Here is a 23,147-nt window from a genome sequence, read left to right on the forward strand (position 1 = left end):
TCGGGTATCCACTGTTTTGAAAAAGGCCAGAAAAAAGCTTAAAGAAGAACTAAGCTGTTCTATATAGAATCCAGAAAAATGGTAGTGGCATAAAGATTATATTTACTAAGTACTTATGTACCCAACAGACTAGATGCTAAGGAGTTACAAAGAAAATGAAAAAGACAATATCAAATACAGAACACTACCTTCTATAATCAACAGTCACCCTTAGATCCTCTTATTTAAATAGCTGTTCAATCGGAGCTTATCAAAAATTATGGATAGCACGTGTCTCCAAGGAAATGAATGTGGCCGGAATTTACCTTTTCAACCAAATCACCCAAATCTCTAACAGATGCATCGCGCTCCCATACACCAGTCATGGGCAGCAGCTCCCTGAGTCCTCACAACAACGCTGTGAGCTGGTGTGTCAACCACCACCGCGTTTCACGGAGGAGGAAGCATAAGCAGAGAGGCTGGGGGACTTGTGCAAGGTGACAGGTGGGTGGGTGGCGGAGACACTCATTTTACAGCCACGCCGCCTGCTCTTCAGAGCACAGAGCACCAGGAGGAAAATAAGGGACGACTTTCTTTTCTCTTGTCGTATAGAGCTTTTCACTACCTTTGGCCCCTTTGCTGCAACTCAAACCCTGTTAGCAATAAATCAGAGTATCTGCTGACTCTGCACTGGTTGGGGGATGTCAGGGTGGAAAGTGCAGCGTCCCAGCAACAAGAGCGACTGTAAAGTAAAGATGAGACGACCGGGCAGCCCGCCAGAGGCAGAAGGAACCAGAACCCGCGGTGGCCAAAGGAGGCTGCTTGTTTCCCTCCACCTTCTAAGGTGTACCTGCGGTTCAGCTCCTCCACACCTGAAGGGTATTTTCTACATTAAGAAAGGAAAGCTACATGCAGATAAGAGCTAAAAAAAATTTTCAACAGTAACTGTAGTCCTTCCTTTGGCTGTTAGGATTGAATGCTTGCAGGGTTTTCACCATAAAGCAATGAAAGCCAAGTCCCAACACATAAGAGATGCTTAAAAAGGTGAGATGTGTCTTTGACCTACTCTGACAACATTATTGGGTGACTCCACAATTGTTTATCTCTATGACTTTCTAAAAAAAAATATATATATATATATATGCACACGATCCATATCAGTAAGATAAAAACTTCATAAGATTTCATTTTAAAAGTGACTACATCCAAGAGTCCTTTTCAAAAGGTTTCCAAAGTCTAGTCCATCCTTCAATTAAAACCATGACCACTTGAGAGGTCACTTCAAAATGTAAAGGGTGAAGAATGAATCTGCTAGGTGTGGGGATCCTTCACCCTTTCAGGGTTGCATGTCCTGTCCTGTCCAACTCTCCAACTAGCCTGTGAGTTCCCAAAAGCAGGGAGGTTTTTACGTTTATCTGTATCACTATTGGACCATCTGCATAATAAATAATTTATAGACATATACAATGACTCGGGGACATCACGGCTAGAATAACAGAAGGTTACATGTATTCAAGAAGTTCAAGTCATAGTGCTACTGACCAAAAGGTTCCCTATGGTTTAACACCAGCCTGAAGACCGATGTCCTCTATTTTTTTTTTTTTTTTTTTTTTTGCGGTACGCGGGCCTCTCACTGTTGTAGCCTCTCCTGTTGCGGAGCACAGGCTCCAGACGCGCAGGCTCAGCGGCCATGGCTCACGGGCCCAGCCGCTCCGCGGCATGTGGGATCCTCCCGGGCCGAGGCACGAACCCGTGTCCCCTGCATCGGCAGGCTGACTCCCAACCACTGCGCCACCAGGGAAGCCCCCGATGTCCTCTATTTTTGAAGATAACATTTGAAAAATGTTAAAAGCAGCTTAGTACAAACCAAATGAGTTACACAGGCTTTCTGAATGGGAGAAGAACTGCACCAGAGTCTGCAGCAGCCAGCAGGGACCAGGCACTCGTCTTTCCTTCTGTTATCAAGTGTGTTAAACATCCTCCATGGGACAAGCATGTCAGATGCCGGGGATATGAGTATGCAAAAACCATCCCTGCTATACTGTACTGTGCTATGCTGTGCTGTGCTATACTGTACTCTGCTATGCTATGTCATAGCATCCCTGTTACACTAGCGTAGGATGTCCCCAGTGATGTGCCAGGGCACTCTGGTGTGCCTCACAAGTGGGTTAGAGACACGCAGATACACTGAGGCTGAGACATTTGTCTCCTCAGACCTTGGGGCAGTCAGGCAGTGCCTGGGACAGCTGAAGCCCTTGAGATGGTCATCTTTGGCTGCAAGCAGCTTTGACCATTTCCTTAAGGTGCCATAAGATACTCTCACTTTCAATGACGGCTATGATAGAAAACTGCTTGAGAAACTGGCCCAGAGCAGTGATTTTTTCCACTTCTCTTTTTCCTTCTGTTAAGCTCTTGGAAACCACTGTGTAAAGGAAATCTCAGAACTGTGGTAGCTACTGAGAAGGGTCCTTGGAACCTGTAAGAATCTCAAAACTAGAGTTTGAAAAACATTGACCTACACTGCCATGATGAAGGCTGAGACCAAGTTTTACAGAAGCCCAGCAGAGAGTTTTCTAATTTACACTACGGGAGGGTCATGGAAGCTTTCCTGGAGCAGGTGACCTCTGCATGGGATCTTGTATGACAGGGAGGAATTAGCCAAGCCCGGAAGAGGCACAGACATTCCATGTGGAGGGAAGATCATGTGTCAAGGCACATGGCACACAGAGAACCACATGTGTCAACACAGCTGGCACACAGACAACGCATATGGACCCACTACGAGGCGGAGCTCCAGAAGCACAGATTGAAGGTCTTTGGGGCCAACCTAACAAGTCGTGACTTTTTCCTGAGGATTATGGGGAGATACTGAAGAAGTTTAGACAAGGAATCCCTGACGGTGCCAAGGTGGGAAAATGACTGGTGCATGTCAGGCTGGTGACAGAGACGAGTTACTATCACACGTTACAGGTGTGTAAAGCAGAGAACGCAAGAATACGCTCTTCTAGGATCGCAGAGGACAAGCCAGGAGTCATCAGGTACAGCAGATGAAAGCCCCCAAACCAACCTCAAGATCGTTTCACTGGTGCAGCAGTTCTCAAAGGGAATCATGTAGCCGACTTCATGACCGATGTTAACATCCATTTCGTCTGCCACCCGGAGGGCGAGCTGGACCACAGTCTGCTTGTGGACCTGTGTGCACACCACGCCCCCGTGCTGGTAGTGGATGGAAAGGCAATATTCAGCACACCACTGAGGAACCTTTAACGGGGACAAATGAGACAGGATCAGCCCTGCTAGGAAAACACCACCACCACCACCAAAAAGCCTCCAAGGGTGCATCTTATAAATGATTTGTTTTCTTCCACCAGTGAATCACCGGTGGGCTGCATTACAGCTTAGTTAGTGAAACTGAAGAATTTGTGTTTATGCATAGGGTTAGTACTAGTAAATAAAGTGAGGAATAAACAGGAGGTAGCAGGGACTGTACAAGTTAGACTCCCAGATGGAAAAAAAGGAAGATAAAAATAAAAGGCAAAGTAAAAAAAAATTTTTTTAACCTCAGCTGTTCTGAAAAGACTAATGTATTTAAGATTATTATTTTCTTTCTGGTTAAAAGAAAGCACCATCAAAGATATGGCTTCTGGTATAAACTTTTATGCTTTAAGTAATATAAATATTAAATAGCATTTAGATGAAAAATAGTAGCTCAAAATTAAAACATTTACGTTTAAATCTAAATGACCATAACAAAATAACCAGATAAGCCTACTTAACATTTTCCTGGCAATAAAAGCTAAAATACACTGGCATTTATCATCTAAATACAATGAAAAATAAGCTCAGTGAGATAATTAACCAATCCATCCAGATTTGGAAAGAGCCAATTCCAAGACTGCTCTTGAGTTATTTATTTTTAAATCCTTTTACTGAAAATGTATTATGGTTCAATTGATTTTAAATAGCTCATTTGCATAAGAATTATTATAGTAGAAAGTACTGAATTCATTTGTATGCTGGAATCTTAGGGCACTGTCAGTAAGTTATGCTTTGTTACATGTATTTTTAAAACAAATCATTCTGAGTGTTTTTTAACAGATTCAAGGTATTTAAAAGTTTTAGCATTTTTAATTATTTTCAGATTTGCTATTTACTAGACCCATCATGGAATTCTTAGATTTTTTTTAAAAATTAATTAATTAATTAATTAATTTTTGGCTGCATTGGGTCTTCCTTGCTGCACATGGGTTTTCTCTAGCTGCGGCGAGCGGGGTTCTAATTGCGGTGCGTGGGCTTCTCATTGCGGTGGCTTCTCTTGTTGCGGAGCATGGGCTCTAGGTGCACGGGCTTCAGTAGTTGTGGCACGCGAGCTCAGTAGTTGTGGTACGCGAGCTCAGTAGTTGTGGTACGTGGGCTTAGTTGCTCCGTGGCATGTGGGATCTTCCTGCACCAGGGCTCAAACCCGTGTCCCCTGCATTGGCAGGCAGATTCTCAACCACTGTGCCACCAGGGAAGCCCGAATTCTTAGATTTTAATACTATAACTTGAAAAATAAACATAACTTACTAGAAATCAAGTAACTCCAAAATGAACACCTGCTGAAGACTGCAGATTCCCGATGATTAAAAGTGTAAATGTAGGTCCTCTATTTCAAGATGAGTGTCAGCCTTGTCAACAGGCTGAAAACTAATCAGCAATTATTTCCTCAATAACCTACTTTGTTCTATGAAATATGAACATTTAACACACTACACTCAGGAAATCTGGAATCAAGGTATATCACAAGTGACCAAAGTCAGGAGTTCTAGACCTGGTGTGCCACTAGTTTGTTATTTGTAAATCACCATTTCTCTAAGCTTCAGTTTCCTTTCCTGTAAAATGGGTTGAATGGATGAGACCTACCCTTCAAGTCTGAGCTCCTGTGCCATTTCCTCCCCCAGGCTTGCTGTGATACCTCCCCCCCACCCCCCACCAGGAAGGAGACCCCACAGCGTACTTCCTGACAACCACGGCATGGACCATGGACCACACTTCCTGCAGTTGCTGGTCTGTTCCAGTGCGGGTCTGTTCACCCCACTAGACTATGAGCCCTGGGAGAACAGAGGTCTGTCTTGGTCAGCAAATAATCTTAAATAAGTTTATTCAATAAATATTTGTTAAATGAACAGATTAATTTCTTACATTTTCCAGAAATGTTTTTAAATTCTATGATTCGATATATTCTACCTTGAATTGCTTCACAATCACACCTAACTGGGAATTCACATAAAAGTTTCTATCTCCCTCATTCCCTAGGAAGTTAGTTTTTATCCTTGTCAAATCGTTACTTTTTAACCCGATTCCCTATTCCCTTCATATCTAGGTCCTTAGCTGAGACCTCAAGTAACACTTTTGTGAGAAATTATATTAAAACTGTTTGAATCTTTGTCTCCCCACTAGAGTGGAAGATCCTTAAGGTGGACATGCATGGTTCATATTTCCCCCAATACTTAATAGAGGACCTGACACATAAGAGGGATAATAAATATCTGGATGGAAGGATGGATGAAGACATTAGAATAATTGAAAAGAAGGGAGAGAAAGGCTTAGACTCAGGACTTAACATGGGAGAGAAGTAATAAAACCAAGGGACATTTATTTCTAAGGAAGAATGGACAGTACTCACTAGCAGACTAATTATGCGTAAGAAGAAACAAATATTTTAAGATCTCTGACTTAAAATACTAGGGTAATGGCGTCGTTAACAACCAGAATTTAAAAGTAAAATAAAATAGAATGAATGAATGAAGCTAAACAGTAGCATAAAGTGCTTCTGGGGGGAGCGAAGTGTTCAGGGGGAGGGAGAGAACCTTCAGGAGAGCCGGGAAAGTGGTCAGGGTTAAGGTCATCTTGATGGGAGGACATCCAGGTGTAGCCAGCCTGAGATCAACTGCAAAACAGGCCAGGAGCCTAAGTGAGGGGCCAAAGCTAGAGATACACACAGAAGTCCTAGAATTTCAGAGCTGAAAGGAATGGCAGGCATGTAGGCCACGGCCTCATTTTACACACAAGGAAAGTCTCAGAAGGGTTACTTGCCCCAGTCACCCTGCCAGTAAACAGCACAGCCAGAACCTATCCAAATCTTCCAATTTCTCAACTAGCATAATTTCCGCCAGGCCATGGCTGCTTCCGAGCATCTTTATACAAAGGTAGTAATAGGAGCCATCAGGTTCTCAACAGTCAACACTTTTTACTACTCTTTCTAGCCTAACAGCAATGTCAGGGGACAGCACTACGATGACAGCAGGCACTATTTTACACAGCTAGAATTGCTGCTGAAATGACACCATCCAGTTTCACTAAAACACCTGTATATACTCAGTCTGATTATTATTCTATGATCCAGGATAGCTGCTTTCAAACTCTAGAATTCTACATGATTCAGATGATTATGGGCCACGTTCCCAAGGTTCCGATTTTGTTTTCTGAGTGCATTTCATTTATTTCTATTTACTCACATAAACAAATTCTGCAAGATTAGACTATTACAGTATGTTTATAATGTTATAAACATCATGTAGGCCTGGCAGTGCAATAAATATCAACAATCCAACAGTCCTCACTGTTCTTTTTGCCCTCCTCCACAATAGAGCAAATTATTTCACCTACGAGGCAAAGAAAATAATTCAGAAATGGGACAGCTCTTCTAAACATCAGTTCAAATAACCAGCGAAAGACTGAACACATGCATATTGGGCTTAATGTAGGGATGTCTGCTGACACAGCCAAGCTGAAAGTTGAGCACAAGTCACAACTAATTGGCAGAGCATCCACCCTGTGCAGCTCTGACTGCGTACGATGTATTGCCCCTTTCAGTAAGTCACACATGGATGACGACAGTAAGTGTTACAAATGCAAACTGAAAGGGTCGTCTCTGAACAAAAAGGAGACGTATGAAATCATCTCTCCTAATTATAACAACTTCTGTGCTTTAGCATACCTTCCGAATCACTCTAAGCAAGCTAAGGCACACCGTGAAGTTGGATGCCTTATACTTCGATAAAGTATCGGCTGAAAAAAATTATGATTCAGCAAATGCCAGAAATGTGAACATTTCATAATTTCAAGGGGCACTAAGATTACAGCTTCACAGGGAACTCTTGTATTCTCTGCACTTATAGCAAATACCGTACCGTTCCGCGCCCTGATTCTGATTCTCCTCTGGGAGTGGCTTTTTCTTTGTCCCAACAGTACCTTACCCTTCTCACCAATGCATTATGTACCTTGAGATTTCATGTCTCTCTCTATAGTTTCTCTTTGGAAGATATGCCCCCTCTCTCCTCCCTGGCATCTAGAACATACTTTAGTACTTAGCAAAAGGTGTGCAATTTGGTGAACAAAACAGAAAACTGTTCTTCTATAACTGAAAAAAACAAACCTATTTACAAATTTACCTGGACCTTTCAGCAATAGATAACACCCACATTTATATATTTGGTCTAGAAAATTTCCCTACTAGAAATCACAACTTCAAATATTTTCATTCTGAACTCATCCAACAACTTTTTCACATTCTCTCAATCCAGTTTTAAAGGCCGTTTTCTGGACTGTGTGACGTGCCACACGTGTTAAAGCCTGAGCGGTGAAGCTGGCTCCGGGTCGCACAATCAGGATCAGCGCAGACGCTGACAAAGCGCGACCGGCTCCTGGCTCTTGTCTCCTCCCTGAAAGCAAATCACCGGGACTCTGGCCCATCTGCCGCTACGAGAGTAGGTAAGAGGGGTCCTCCAAGTAACCAAAACCTAATCTACATCAAGGCTTCGCCAGCTTGACTTCGTAACTGGAGCTCTGCAAATTGTACAGATTCGGAACGCGAAGCCAAGACGCTCCATCCCCACCCCGGGCAACAGGCAGGAGGCTGGGCTGCTAGACTCTGATCCAGATCAGAACCAGGAGGGCAGCAGAGCAGTCTCATTGCTGCCACCGCAGCAGGAGGACAGCCACATGAGTCACACTGGTGTGGGACCTCCTGCCGCTCCGTCCACGGCTAGAGATCGCGTCCCCTCCTCTAGTGGATATACGAGTAAAGGACGCGAGACAAAAGTCATCTGTGAGACACAATGCTACTACAGTTAAACAAATTCTAGTCCCAAAGGCCCTCAAGCCCTTGTTTTAGGTCCCCAGCCTGCCCATGGTGACTGATTCCTCTTCTGGGCCACCCAGAGCGCAGCTGTGCCAAGGTCCCAATCACTCACTTTTATTTAAGTACCAAATCATGAAATCCAAAGTTGAAAGGAACCATAAGGACCAGCAATTCATCCAAAGGCATGAATCTCTACAGCAACATTCCTGCAAGGCGCACTAAGCTGCCCCATGTGAACCAGAATGTCAGAACTCATTCCTGAGGAGTGGGTCCCCTTCTGCATTAAATGTCACATGTCCCTGGATACCATAATTTGTATACCTCTTGAGTGAACACAGGTAGACTCTGCCAGCAGAAAATGCGGGGTAAGTTACTCAGCTAATAAGGTGGAGTTGTTCTATACCATCCAGCTTCTTAATTTAGGCTAAAGCTCAGGTACGTCATGCTTATTCAGCTCACTAACCCAACCATTTCAGGGGAAATTTCAGGACAAGTAAGTAAATAGATGGTTCTAAAAATATTTCATTCTCTTTTAGGCTTTTTCATAAATCTGCCCCAAAAAAGGTAACAAGAAAAGGCTCTATAAATGTATGAAAAGTTGTCCTCTTTTCCAGAGGGCAGTCACAAAATAGCCTCCATACCATCTGCACTAAAGAGAGGTGGAATTTTTAGGATCCAGCAAAACACTTGTGGTCCTCTTTGGAAGGCCTGGGTCTAAAGACAGACTTTTCTTTGAAAGGTTTAAAATGCTGAGGAAAAAGAAAATAGTCTTAGAAGCTCTTTAAAAAATAACCAAGTTGCTTCCAGAATTAAGAAAACTGATGCTCCCATTATTTAAATTGGTTTAGAATTCGATTTCTCCTACCCTGAAGATACATACTGCCTTCACACTTAACAGAAACAAGCATGATTTATTAAAATGATCAAGAAGTTAGAGATGACAAGAGAAACCATTGCTAGGTATTAACATAACATATTACATGATAATTCTTGCCCTTTAAGATCACAAATTCTAAAAGAAAACTCAAGGAGTATATATTTAAAAAAATTTTTTTAAACAATAGTGTGGGTTAGCAATTCTGAAACTAAATTTTGAGCATTCTAAGATTGAACAAGTAAAGATATTATAAATAATGAGTGCTAAGTTTCTCACAGTTAGAGAAGGGAGTTACAAATATGGAAGTGGGGAAGGCTAGAACGAATGCTGTAAAGCTGAACTGGAATCAGAGGCATCAGTAGGAACCCATGGTTTTTAAGAATAGAGAGACAGAAATACAGATAAAACAGAAATATACATAGAGAAAGAAATACAGAGAAATAGAGAGAAACAGAGAAAGACAGAAATCGAAAGAGCTAGAGAGATAGAAGGAGAAGCAGGAGGACCTAGAAGCAATGACAAGTCAATGGCCAACGGGCACTTAGCACCCATCTCCTGGTTTTTAAATACAATTCCCCACTAAAAGGAACCACCAGGGTTCCTTGAGAAAAATGGCTGTTTCCAAGACTGGAGCAGGGAACATACTAGATGAGCCTATAACATCTTACTGGGCCAGAAAGCAAAGAAATGCTCAGAGAATGATGTCAAAAGAACACAGAAGGCATCCTGAAGGGGTTCCCATAGGCCACATTGGGGACGATTTGAGCAACAAAATAAATGGGCTTAGTAATGAATTATCACCTACAGAATAAAATAAGAATTCATGAGTCCACACTGACATAAATAAATGAATAAATAAATAAGAAAGAAGAAAAAGCTCAGTTTTACAGAAGAATTCCAAATATTAAATGTATGAATAGAAGGAATTTCAGAAATAGAAAAATCACCATTTGGTTACTACCGTGTAATAACGTCAAAGGTAAGAATCATCCAAGGAGGCTAAAATTAGTAGCTGGAGGCAGGACAAGAAGGAGGCAGGACAAGAAGCAGACTCTACATAGTCTCCAAGTATCTCCCCATATCTCTTAAATGATAGGGGGGGAATTGTAACTTGATGATAGAGGTCAAGACAGTCACCACCTTACCAAGTTATCAAATTTAACATCACCAGTCATGGGAAAAATCTTCTGTCTCCTGCTACGATGTCCTGAGGAGGACACATAGCACTTCAGTGCTCTTCCTGCCACAAACGCAAAATTGGAATCTAATCCAGAGGAAACACCAGACAGATTCAAACTGAGGGATGTTGTACAAAATACCTAACGTGTACTCTTCAAAAATGTTGCGGTCGTGAAGGACAAGGAAAGACTGAGAAGCTGCTTCAGATCAAAGGTGATTAAGGAGAAATGACAAGGAAATGCAACGTAACTTTGGATTAGATTCTGGACTAGAATTTTTTTTTTTAATTACAAAGGTCCTTAGTGGGCAAACTGATGAAATTTGAATGTTATAAGTTAGATTTTGGTAATTATATTGTGGCTAGCCCTGTTTTAGTAGATACTGCTGAAGTATTTGGAGGTAAAGGATATCATATCATCACCTGACTCTTAAAATGTTCAGAATAAAAATCTGTGTGTGTGTATGGAGAGACAACGATAAAGCACGTGTGGTAAAATGTTAACTTTGGTGGAATCTGGGTGAACTATATGTGGAAAATCTTTTACTATTTTTGCAACTTTTTGTAAGTCTGAAATTATTGCAAAATAAAAACTTTCTTTTTCTTTTTTTTTTTTTTTTTGGCTGCGTTGGGTCTTCGTTGTTGTGCGCGGGCTTTCTCTAGTTGTGGCGAGCGGCGGCTACTCTTCATTGCAGAGCATGGGCTCTAGGCCCGCGGGCTTCAGTAGTTGTGGCACACAGGCTTCAGTAGTTGTGGCTCGCGGGCTCTAGAGCACAGGCTCAGTAGTTGTAGCACACGGGCTTAGTTGCTCCGTGGCATGTGGGATCTTCCCAGACCAGGGCTCGAACCTGTGTCCCCTGCATTGGCAGGCGGATTCTTAACCACTGCGCCACCAGGGAAGCCCCTAAATAATTTTTAACTTGCCACTTGTCCACAGAAACCAGGAAAATTATACTCCTTCAGTTTTCATCATTAGCTTCTTATGACAAACTAAATCATTCATTGTAGCAACAACTCATCACAACAAATAGAAAATCATAATAAACCCTTGATATTGGCAGCTATAAACAAGATTAAAGAAAAAAAAAACCTATTGTCCATTTCACCCCTCTTCAAGTTCCATTTAGAACAAGTAAGCCCCAGAGGTAATAAAAACCTTAAAGCAGCAAAGTATAGTAGAAGGAGTTCTTAGAATTCCAGCTCAGAAAGTTATGTGACATTCGTTAGACAAATTATCAAACCACTCTGGGCCAGGGTTTCATCATCTGAAAAATGGAGGGGTTCTATCAGATTATCTCTGTGGTCTACTCTAATTCTTACATCATGAGAACCTACAAATGAATTTCATAATAAAAATACTTATTGCTTGTTTTACAATTTAAGAGTAAAATAGAGATCTCACTCAAATCAAACTTCAAGTTCAAATATGACAACAATAAACTGGCCAGTAAATAGTCATTAGCTATCTATCCTAATTCTTTCCTCCTTTTTAGATCCTGAAGTGTGTGGCTCTAGGCCTGGATCATATTTGGCCACTCAGTTATTTCTTACGGTCTGGAAAATAAGAATTTCCTTGTGCTTTTGACTTTCTGTAACTTAACCAACTTCACCAATAAGCATATCCACACATCCTGATTATCAGACTGCTGGACATGTAAACATGGCAGTTAATCCCAAAACCTATGGCAGGCAAATAACATCTATCACATCTTTTAAAATATGCACAACAAAATAATTGAATAGATTTTTCTGCTATTCTAAAGAACATTCAGTGGTAAAATAAACACAATTAATATCCACATAAGTATTAACTTTTATTCAGCTGGCTTTCATAAAGAAATTTAGGGAAGTAACTTAATTGTTGTGCCTGAATTGCTAATGCTCTTTTTTTTTTTTTTTTTTGGTTTAGATAATATCATTATTAAAACAGAACACTATGCTGTGACACTGTAATTATTTAAGTAATAAAAAAGTACAACATACAAAGTAAATCCTTTTTTGTAGTGGCTACTCACCTGAGAGCTCTTGCCACATTTAGCATCTCCTGAAACGATCACAATTTGACTTTGAAGCAGATTCTCCATAAAGGAGTATTTTTCCTTCCATATTGGAAGATCTTCTCTTTCTTTCAGAAGTTTATAATAACGTGATGAATATGGCAATCCATCAAAAGGGTTAAGTTCCAGATCCTCACAGGCCAAAATCCCCTCCTCATCCCCCTCACTGGAATCGAGGGATTCAGGAAAATAGCGTTTTTCAGAGGAAGAGTTTGGACATTCCAGTTCTTCTTCTTCCATCTTGTCCAAGTGAGCTTAAGCAGCTGGCATTCTCCTACAATAACCCACTGCAAATAGAGTTGAAAGTGCACATATACAAACTCAGATGTCCCAATGTCTAGGACTTCAGTTCAAGGTTTTAGCAAGCTGAATTCCTCAAATCTGCATCTGTTCTTCTTTGCTGCATTAGCTACTATGCTGGCTCATCAGCACTCTTCAGCACGTTAAATGATTGTCAATAAACCACGCTAAACACAAACAAAAAAAAGAAGGAAAATCAGGTACATATACATACAAGATGTTCAAAAGAAAAAGCATACTCATTCAAAAACAAAAGCATGATTTTTCCTGTTAACTGGTTACTGTCTTTTATTTCTGCTCTCTGTTTAAAAGGCCAGGAATAATACAGGTTAATTCTTAAAGTCTGGTTGGCTGCAGTTTTTTCCTGGCCAGTTCGGAAAACAATCCCACACTGGACCTGGTGCTCCCTGCCTGATCTGCCTCTATCACAGGTCCCTGCATCTTGATTGACAGTGAATAGAAAGCAACAGGGGGACATTGTGAGTGTGAGCCTCGATCACGTGGTCACTAATCCCACTACAAAAGAGATGCCAGGCCCTATAAAAGGGAAAATTGTGAGGGCTTGGGGAGTGTTCTCCAACACTGGCTACAAGAGTCTACTATTTATTTAGTATTAAGAACTCCTCTAGTTTAAAGGAGAATATTAAAAAAAAATACTTCATTTTACATTTGCTTGTGCCAGTTTACAAAGTCAAGTGAGTGAGTTTCTTATTTTTTTTCCATCTGAGGCTATGGCTAGCTTTTGTTAATGAGGTCTTTGTTTGCTTAATTAAACCAGAAATCTCAAGCATATTTCTCGAGATTCCTGGGTCTTGAGCCCAGTATGTCATATTCAAGAGGCAATAAAATACATTTAATTTAAATGAAGAAGTGAAAAATTGCCTAAGAAAAGGTAAAATTTACGCTAGTAACACTCCCTACGTGTCAGGTAAGGGGTCCTTCCTTTTCCAATCACTGGTGATTTTTTAAAACTCTAATCAGTATTGCTGGAAATAAGCACCTTTTCACATTAATCAAGGGAAAACTAAAAAGACAGAAAAACTTGAGTATAAAAGAACAAATAATAAAATATATTTCATGATATCTTGTCACTCAGATCACTCTTTTAACAGCACCCCATTTATAGGAACTATTGCTTTTTTTTTTAAAATGTATAACACACCACTTTATTTTTTTAACTTCCTTTTAAAAATTTTTTTCAAATTTATTATTTTTTAAATTTATTTGGCTGCGCTGGGTCTTAGTTGCGGCATGCAGGATCTTTTTTTTTAGTTGCGGTGTGTGAACTCTTAGTTGTGGGATGCGAACTCTTAGTTGTGGTGTGTGAACTCTTAGTTGCGGCGTGTGGGATCTAGTTCCCTGACCAGGAATCAAACCCCGGCCCCCTGCATTGGGAGTGAGAAATCTTAGCCACTGGACCACCAGGGAAGTCCCGGAACTATTGCTTTGGATTGTCAGAGTTAGTGGGCTCAAACAGCTAGCTCCTAATCATAAGTAATTAAAAAAAAACCTCCTCCATTGGTCAAGCCAGGCTCCAAGGAGACGGTCAATCACTTAAGAAACATTCGCTGAGTACCTATTCAGGGCTTAAATTAATAAACTAGGCACTGGACACCCACTTACTCTGGGGGTAGGATGAAGAGTGGGATAGAATTTTTTAAAAGTCACATACAAATAGGCCAAAAGAGGGAGAAACCAGAGCGGGTAAGGGATGTTTTAGCTCTACGAAGGGAGAGTTCTTCAAAATTCATTCTAAAAGCCATTGTTTCAAAATTATAGTGGAATTATAATGTTGTGATAACACAAATGCAACATGGATTAACTGTACAATTCTTCACTGCCCCGTGGCTGAGACCACATCCACAGAAAAGCTCCAAAAACACAATAACCTGAGATCACAGGACAAGCTGACTTTGACAAGGTATCCAAGAATCAGAAAATTCTACTGCTTAAGAGAAGTTAACATTTAGTGTTATATTCAATTTTTGTTTTGTTCTGATTAGAATCCCTTCCAAGGGATCTCATCGTACATGTAAATTAAATTACTGTAATGACCAATGATTGCCTTAGGTACTATTTCTGAATTGTTTTAACTTAAAAACAAACAAAAAAGCAGAGCTATTATTTTTTACCAAATATGTGTCCTTGAAATGTTTCTCTTAATTTTACAGCACTCCCTAAAAGTGTAATAATCTTGTAATTAAAGTAAAATCTTACTTATAAAGTATTTACCACTTTGAATCCTCGGGGAAGAGTCACATTTTCTGAATAGTCATCTTTCTAGAGATCTAAGGCTCACCTAGCCCCTTCTTAACACATACAGTGTGTACAGATACATCACCCACTTCTCTGTTATGGTGATTAAAAGATGACCACAGATTCTCTGCCACTGCTCCCATGGAGAGGTGGAGCCTACTTCCTTTCCCCTTGAGTCTGAGCTGGCCATGTGACTCACTATGACTACAAGAATGCAGTGAAGTGATGATCAGCTACTTCCAAGGCATTCACATGCTTGAAACACTCCCCCTTGGAGCCAGCTGTCATTCTGTGAGATGCCCAAGGAACAGGGAGAGGCCACTGGGAAGAAACCAAAGCTTGGCGTCTGTTTTCAGAAAGCACAGACCGTCAACCATGTGCGTGAGCCGTGGAAGATGCTCTAGCCCAGTGAAGCCTCCAGATGACCACAGGCCCAGCCAACAGGACACCCAGCAGGAGCAGCCAAGTCAACCCAAAGAACCACGGGAAGGGTACATGGTCACTGTTATAAGCTACCAAGTTCCAGCAACAGATAACCAGACTTCTGCCTACTAAACAGAGTATACTCAGAATTCAACGCTTTTTTCACAACTGAACTTCACCAATACATTGGTTCCTATAACACAATGATGATTTCAGATTTCCCTGAAGTGACAGGGGTCAAAGGCCAGACTGCGGCCCCAGAGTCCTCCTTTCTCTGGGGATTCAGTACCCACGTCACACTGTGGTCAGCTCATTTACCTGGTGAGGCCATTCTCTGCTTCTCTAACCTGCTCTCCTACTTGGCATTTAGAAACCAGTTAGGCTTGTTTGACAGAAGTACTTGTAATGGTTGAGTCCACAAAGGGCTCTATGCTGAATCCAATGAGTCTGAAGGGTAAAGCTATGAAGTTTGTGACCTCTATTTCCAGTTCTCTCGGGACCTTTTTACTGCGATATAGACTGAGTTCCAGATTTGGAGGCGGGAAGTGGCTGAGTTTTGAGCCCACCTGACTCCCACGACAGACCTCTCCTCATTTATCCAGCAACTGGCATCAGTCATGTCAATGATTTTCTCCTAGATGTAATTAAATACATACAAAAGATCCGTATCTTGGTCTTTGGCAAATTAAATAGTACTAACCTAAATAAAGGAAAACACATAATATGGTAGGTTACATGCCACTCAAAATAAAATTTAATAAAAACTGTTATCAGTATAAACAACATTCTACTACAAGAATTTTAAATCTGAAAGATTGGCATTTGCTCCTTTTCAAAGCTATGCTACCTGAGGCTGTAGATGACAACACTTGTCAAAGACTGCCCTTTGAAGTGAATCTATTACAACTCTTCAATGAGTATTTATGAAAACAATACACATCTAGTATAACACGAAACCACCTCACCAAGAAAAGAATCAGAAGTTGATGTAAGATGAAGCTATGTGTTAGCCATTGATATTCTGGCTCTGGTCCAGTAATTCTAGAAATGTAAATGTAGTTCATAGACAACGAAGGATAAAGTTTGCAAGGGACTAAGTGAAACAAGATTGTGAAATTTGTCCTGAATAACTGTTTCACTGTTCAACGCTCCTCTTCAGTATTTCTCTCCATGTTCAATTTAATATAAATGTGTTCTTCAGACCTACCAAACTCTCAAATGTACCATTTTAGCAATCGCAGAGATCTGGAGATTTCCCAACACTTAGTCTCTGGACCTCTTCCCTTTTCTCTCTATAATAGGGCCCGCATGGTCTCATCCTGTTTCATGGCTTTAATGCCATCATACGTGGAGGACTCCCATTTATACATCCTGTCAATCCTCTCTCCTAAACTTCAGGTCTCACGTATCCAACTACCTACTTGTCATCTCCAACTTGGATATTTAACAGGCATTTCAAACTTTACGTATCCAAAATGGAGCTCTGATATTTGCCCCAAAGCCATAAACCTGGTCTTCTCATCTTCTTCCTTTTAATTGCTCAGACCAAAAATTTTGAAGTCATTTTTCATTTTTCTTTGTCTCAAATTCCACATCTGGTCCTTCAATGGATGTGTAGAATAACAGCCTCCAAAGATGTGCACGTCCTAATCCCCGGGATTTGTGAATATGTACTTTGACTGACAAAAAGGGCTGCAGATGTGATTAAGTTAAGGACCTCGGGATAGGGAGATTATCCTGGAGGGTCCAAGCTAATCATAAGGATCTGAAGCTCAGAGAGCCGTTCTCAGTTATAGTCAGAGGGAGATATGACCATGGAGGAAGGGTCAGGGAGATGCAACGTGTTAGCTTTGAGGATGGAGGGAGGGGCCGTGAGCCGTGATGTGTGTGACCTCTAGAAGCTGGGATTCTCTCCTACTGGGTCTAGAAAGCAGCACAGCCCTGCCGACCCCTTGACTTTAACCCAATGAGATCCTGTGATGGACTTCTAACTGAAGCACTGTAAGATAACAAATTACCACTAAATTTGTGGTAATTTGTTACAGGAGCAATAGTAAACTAATACATCTGATCATGTCAGCTCTACCTTCAAAATACATCAAGAACCCCATACGTTCTACCGTGAACAGCTGGTCTGAGCCACCATCCTCTCCCCTGGATTACTGCAATAGTCTCCTGACTGGTCTTGGTTCCACCCTTAGTCTCTTGGAGTCAAAGTGATCCTGTTAAAATCAGCGCACATCTCCTCGGCTCAAAAATTTCGAATGGCTTCCCATTTCATCTTACTCCAAGGAAAAGCCACAATCCTTAGTAGGGTCTACAAGTCCTGTAGGACCTAGAGCCATCACCTGTCTGCCCTCGTTTCCACCGGCTCCCTCCCTTGCTCACTCTTCTCTACCCACGTGGCCCCTCAGTCTTCCTCCAACACACGGCACACGCCTGCCGCAGGGACTTCATGCCTGCTCTTCTCTCCTTCTGAAACATCCTTTCCTCAGATATCCAAATGGCCGGTTCCCTTACTTCCCAAAGATCTTCATCAAATGTCAACTCTGGGAGGGCTTCCCTGCCCCCTGGCTGCCCTATCTGAACATCTACCCACATCCCCGCACCCCAAACCCACTTCCTAGCTTCTTAACCTGCATTATTTTACCTCTTTATTTTGTTGATTGTTCGTGTCCTCCACCAGACTGCAAGCACCCTGAGTCAGGGATGGGTCTATATCGCTCCCCACGTCGACAGCAGAGCTGACACATAGGAAGCATTCAATAAATATTTGTCGAATGAACGAGTGAATGATGTTATTAGCACGTCAGAGATACTGTTGTTCGACTTTCCAGGTGGCCCTCGATTCAGTCAGTGACCAAGTCCTCCAAAATTCGGGATTCTGCTCCTTCCATCTCCCTCGTCTTTCATCCCCAGACGCCCGTGACCACCTACCTTTCTCCCCAGTCTCTCCGCCGCAATCTCTCGTGCACAGATTTGCACTTTCATTATTTCACTCTCCTCAAAGTTCCAGTTAGCTTGCTACTGCCGAATGAACAGAGTTGAAACACTTCTGTCAGGAACTCACTATGTTTCTGGATTTCAGTAACTTTTCTGTCCCCTTTCGTTAATGATATAGAATAGACCCCTGCTGTTTTTAAAGCATATGGCCTGAAATTTTGGTGAATCACCACAAGCATCAACTGAAATATTTGTGCAAGCTCTTGAGTCTTCCCTTGAACCACAGACCCAAACCACAGATTAGCTCCTTTTGCAACAGTTATTCAAGCTGTTTCTTTCTTGGTGACTTGAGAAGAGGCATTGTGTGGAAAATCACAGAGCTGCACTGAGATTCACATAACAGCATTGTCACGCTTGCTCCAGCAGACCCCTGATCTTTCGGGCCACTTGTAAATAACCAGTATGAGGAGGCAACATCCCTAAGTATTAGGGAACTACTGAACTATCTGTACTACTTACTCTCTTTCCCCCAGTTTTCAGTCTCTCTACTTGAACAATTATTGAGCTATATCTTCTTTGGCAATTTCCAGAGTCTGAACCCAAATACAGTGGGTACTTGGTTAGCAATTAGAGGCTGAGTAGATAACCAATCACTTTCTGTTCTTTGGGGGTTTTATGTTTTTAAGAGTAACACCTGATTGTATTTTACTACAGCTATTATTCTTAATCTAATTAAGAATTAAGTTTTCTCTATTCTCAAGTTTTCTCATCTTCAATGCCTCTATTTTCATGGCTTCCATTTTCTTATTCAACCAATACTTGAGTGCCTACTAAGTACCTGCCCTGTGAACATGGGGGTGACACATGTGAACAGGCAGGGCTGGGTCCTGTCCTCATGGGGCATATAGTCTAGCTGAGGATGAAGGTGAGGTGTGAAACAAAGACTCTTAATCTTATAGTCAAGTAAGTATAAGAAGGAAAAATGGCAGATATAGAACAGGAAAAATAAAAAGACCCTGGGACAGGTAAGTTCATAGATGAGACAAGGGCCACATCACAAAAGACTTCATATGCTATGGTAAAGAGACCATGTTTTATTTTAAGTGCCATGGGTCTAACTCACCAAGTCATTTCTTGATCAAAATTTTTATTTTTTTTACTCTTTTTGCTTTTCTTTACAATTTTCCAAAATCTAATGTATTACTCAATTTTCTAAATATTATCTATAATTTTTCTAACACCTACCTTCAATTTTCTTAAAGTTATTACTGAGATCAAGTTCTAGGAGAGTTGGTGACAGTTGAATGTAAATGGCAGAATAGAACAGATAGTGGGGTTATGAGCAAGCTTACCAAATAGGGCAGTAAGAGAAACCAATGAACCATTTTCATGTGAAAAATTATAAGAATTATTAAAAACTAAGTAACATTTCTTGATTTTGAGTGTTTATAATTATTTTCACTTAGGTCTGGGAAAATAGGTCTCTTCTATGATCTAAGTCACAGCCAATCCTTTTTCATCTCCATTGTTTGGGGAAAGGGTTCTTTACCTACACACACACAGACTTTGCCTTTTAAAAAATTATTCTTTTAATATGACTCCCAAATTTGTTTTGACACTATTTACCAATGCATTTTTCTTGAAGAATCTGTGCTAATTTTTATTGAAAGTTTTAAAGTAATTTAATATCTATTTAATGTCTCTTCATATTCTGCAGAACAGGAAATTATTTATTATTCAAATGTTTGCAAACAGGATCAAATAGACAATCAGTAATATCTTAAAAATCCTAGAACCTAAGGATGAATATTCTATAATACTAATATCAAAAAGTTATACTTTTGTCAGTTATATTTAAAAACTAAGATATTCCCTAGTGTTGCAGATTTCTGAATCTCCCAGGAAAAACACAACCTTAATAAAGTAAACCCTGATCTCCATTATGAGAGTACAAATGCTGAAAAAATAAAGGTATTAATTCTGTCCTTTTACAGGAGCAGCTCAGCAAAAGGAGACATCTGTCTATGTGGAACCTTTGGAATGAAGCTGTAACACTAACACAAACACTCACCACATGTACTCAACACATTTACTCAGGTTTTCGCTTTGTGTCCTCTAGCTCTAGGTTTATGATAGACTTCCTAAGGTCAAGATCCGTTTAGGAGCCATCCTTGCGAAGTCTACAGTATATAGGGCTTTGCACAGATTATGTGATCAATAAATATTATCTGAAATAATAAACGATATACTTGTGAACCACGATTATAATGTCTGGAAGAAAGAAGGTTAATGAGGCATTACAAGTGAATCATAACTCTTCAGGATAAAGGGCTATTCTTTTTTTTTGGAGAATGGGATCATTAGTCCCATATTCCATGCCAATTCTATTCAAAGTGCTTGTTTGCGGCAAGATAAGGAGCTTAAACTAGAATGTAAATTAACTCACTGCTTCCTTCACTGAAGAAGTCTTGCTGTTAAACTGAAATAAACAGTATGATTAATGCCATAGTCTATTTACATGCTGGTGCCAGCTCCTAATCTCATTGCAAACCAGTAACCGTCTGTGGACTGGCACCGGTCTGCAGACCACACTTTGAAAAGACAGGTTCTATACAACCACTAAAGTTGAACTAGTACTAATGATAACAATAATGATGATAATTCTACCAATTAGCCTTTATAGAGTGCTTACTGGGTGCCAGATGCTATAAGTACTTAAGCACTTTATATGGATTACTTCATTTAAACTCTTAAGGACCCCATGAGGGTTTACTTTATTATTTCCATTTTTTCAAATGAGGGAATTTAAGCCTTCAGAAGCTTAGTTAATTTATTCAGCTTTGAGGTGCTCATCTGTGGCGGAGCAGCTGCTGAAGTCCTGCAGTCTGATCTCAGCTTCACCCCAGGTACGTGTACAGTGTGTGCTTAATGACATCGTACCACACTGCTTCCTGACTGCGTTAAAGAATGTGGGCTCCCACTGCAGCACTGTGGGGGGAAGAAATACTTGATAGTATGGGAGATGTCAGGCAGGGTGGTCTGGAAAAAATACCGTAAAACAAATAATGTGCAGTTCTTTTATGGGAAGAAAAACATAGTTGTAATCACTCACATGAAGTTACAGTCAAATACCTAATATGTAAACTTTATTTCCTAGGCGTGTTATATTTTAATTTAAACAATGGACTTAACGTTACGGGGATTTTCAGAAGATTTTACGCCCTTTGCTTTCCTTTAATTGGCTCAGAGCTCCCAAAAAGCACATCCTACTGGTTTCTAGTATCTACTTAAAACCTTTCTTGATTGTGACCACCTGGAGGGGTGGGATAGGGAGGGTGGGAGGGAGGGAGACGCAAGAGGGAAGGGATATGGGAACAGATGTATATGTATAACTGATTCACTTTGTTATAAAGCAGAAACTAATAAAAAAAACAAAACAAAAAAACCTTTCTTGAACAAGGTAAGGTAAAAATTCAGAACTTGTTTTAAAAACCTTATTTCTAGACTCCTAAAGTTGACTTTGTCTTGACTTTAAGTAAATCAAATTAATCAGCTACTTAAAAATACTCAAATGAAAAATGATTCACTTTTAACTCAATATTGGCTCATACCAAATACAGCTTGAATAACCAATGCTGCACAATGAATTTGTTAAAGAATCCTACATTCTGCTGGTGGTTTGCATCTACAGAAACACTTCCCAAGCTCAAGCAATGCTTATGTATCATAATAACATATTACTCCCCACATGTAAGTTTGTAAATCAAGGGTTTGGTTAGACTTTCAAATGGCTGGGTCACTCAGTGCTTTTCAGTATTACTTTGGTGATTTTTTTAACTGAATAATATTCTAAAAACTAACATTTGAGTAAAAGCAGAGTTAGTGAAGTATGCTAAAATACTAATGTGGCTCATGTATGCAGTCAAGTTAGGTATCTGAGCAAATGGGTGGGAGCCAATCACAGCTGAAATCTAAAGAATAGGTTACTGCCGGCCTCCCCGGGGAAGTCAGCGTATTTATTGGACCTCCACCGCACACGAAGCCAACTTTGACCCATTTTTTTTAAAGACAGTATTTGCTGGAGGCATTATCATACCTCCTGGAGTTACATTTTGCTCTAAATGGAGATCATGAAAAAACCACAAATACCAGGAAGTTTTGTTCTTTGCGAACAAAGCAATGGGTAGCCGTTTTGCATCACGTTTAACAAAGCAATAATAAACTGATAAACTGTGTTGTGTGCTCTGTGGCAGGTGGAGGGAAGCCCTGGGCTGGCCAGAAAGTTCGTTCGGGGTTTCCCATAGGTGCTAAGGAAAAATTCGAATGCACTTTCTGGCCAGCCCAGTGTAATCATTTCAGGGAGTGCTGGTACATGAGCCCTCTAACAGCAGGGATTCTGTTTTATTAACCTTTCCAGATTTTCAGCTCACTTTTCTGGTCCCTCCTCTTTAGTCTCCTTGTGTTCTTCCACCGCACCCTGCTCCGCATATAAGATATCCATGTACCCCAGAGTTCTATCCTTGACCCTCGTCTCGGTCCACACCATCTCCCTGGGGAACCTCATCACATTTTAACTTCAGTTACTGAATGCTTCATCCAAATTTCTATCTTCATCCCAGACGTCTTTCTACAGTTCCAGACACACATGCCCAACTACTACTTATGGGACACCCCAACTCAGACGACAGGCAATTTCAGTGTTAATGTTCAGAAATGAGCCATCATCTGCCCCATTTCTTACACTCCTAAGAAAGAAAAAGATGTCCTTCCTTCTTTCCTGTTCCAGATTCAACAACTGACAGAATGATCCCCGCGCCCCCCCGCCCCGCGGGGAGACGGCCCTGGCTTCTCCCTCGCCTTCACCCCTCCCCACACCAACACCGCCACCGCCTTAGTAGGTTAACATTTTTTCACGGGATTACTGCAAAATCTCCAATTGTTTTCTGCACGTAATTTTGGCTCTCCATCAATGTCATTCACAGGCTGCCAGTGATCTCCTTCAAATGCAGAACT

The 23,147-nt window shown here is 40.8% G+C and overlaps 1 protein-coding gene across 2 annotated transcripts in view; it reads right to left on the minus strand.

Annotated features, from left to right (window-relative positions):
• DHX32 (DEAH-box helicase 32 (putative)) overlaps window positions 1-12,452 on the minus strand; it is a gene marked incomplete at its 5' end in the record, with an annotated part of 38,079 nt that extends 25,627 nt beyond the window's left edge. Inside the window, 2 exons of one of the 2 annotated variants that reach the window (XM_079699601.1) lie at window positions 3,047-3,195; window positions 12,171-12,452. In XM_079699601.1, coding sequence (XP_079555727.1) covers window positions 3,047-3,195; window positions 12,171-12,452 — 431 coding nt within the window. Of the gene's footprint in view, window positions 1-3,046; window positions 3,241-12,170 lie in introns of both variants that reach the window. The other variant, XM_079699600.1, reaches the window with a different exon arrangement.
• Window positions 12,453-23,147: the final 10,695 nt, after the last annotated feature.

The sequence above is a fragment of the Hyperoodon ampullatus genome (genome assembly GCF_949752795.1).
Source record: "Hyperoodon ampullatus genome assembly, chromosome: 1".
In the NCBI taxonomy this organism is placed as follows: Eukaryota; Metazoa; Chordata; class Mammalia; order Artiodactyla; family Ziphiidae; genus Hyperoodon; species Hyperoodon ampullatus.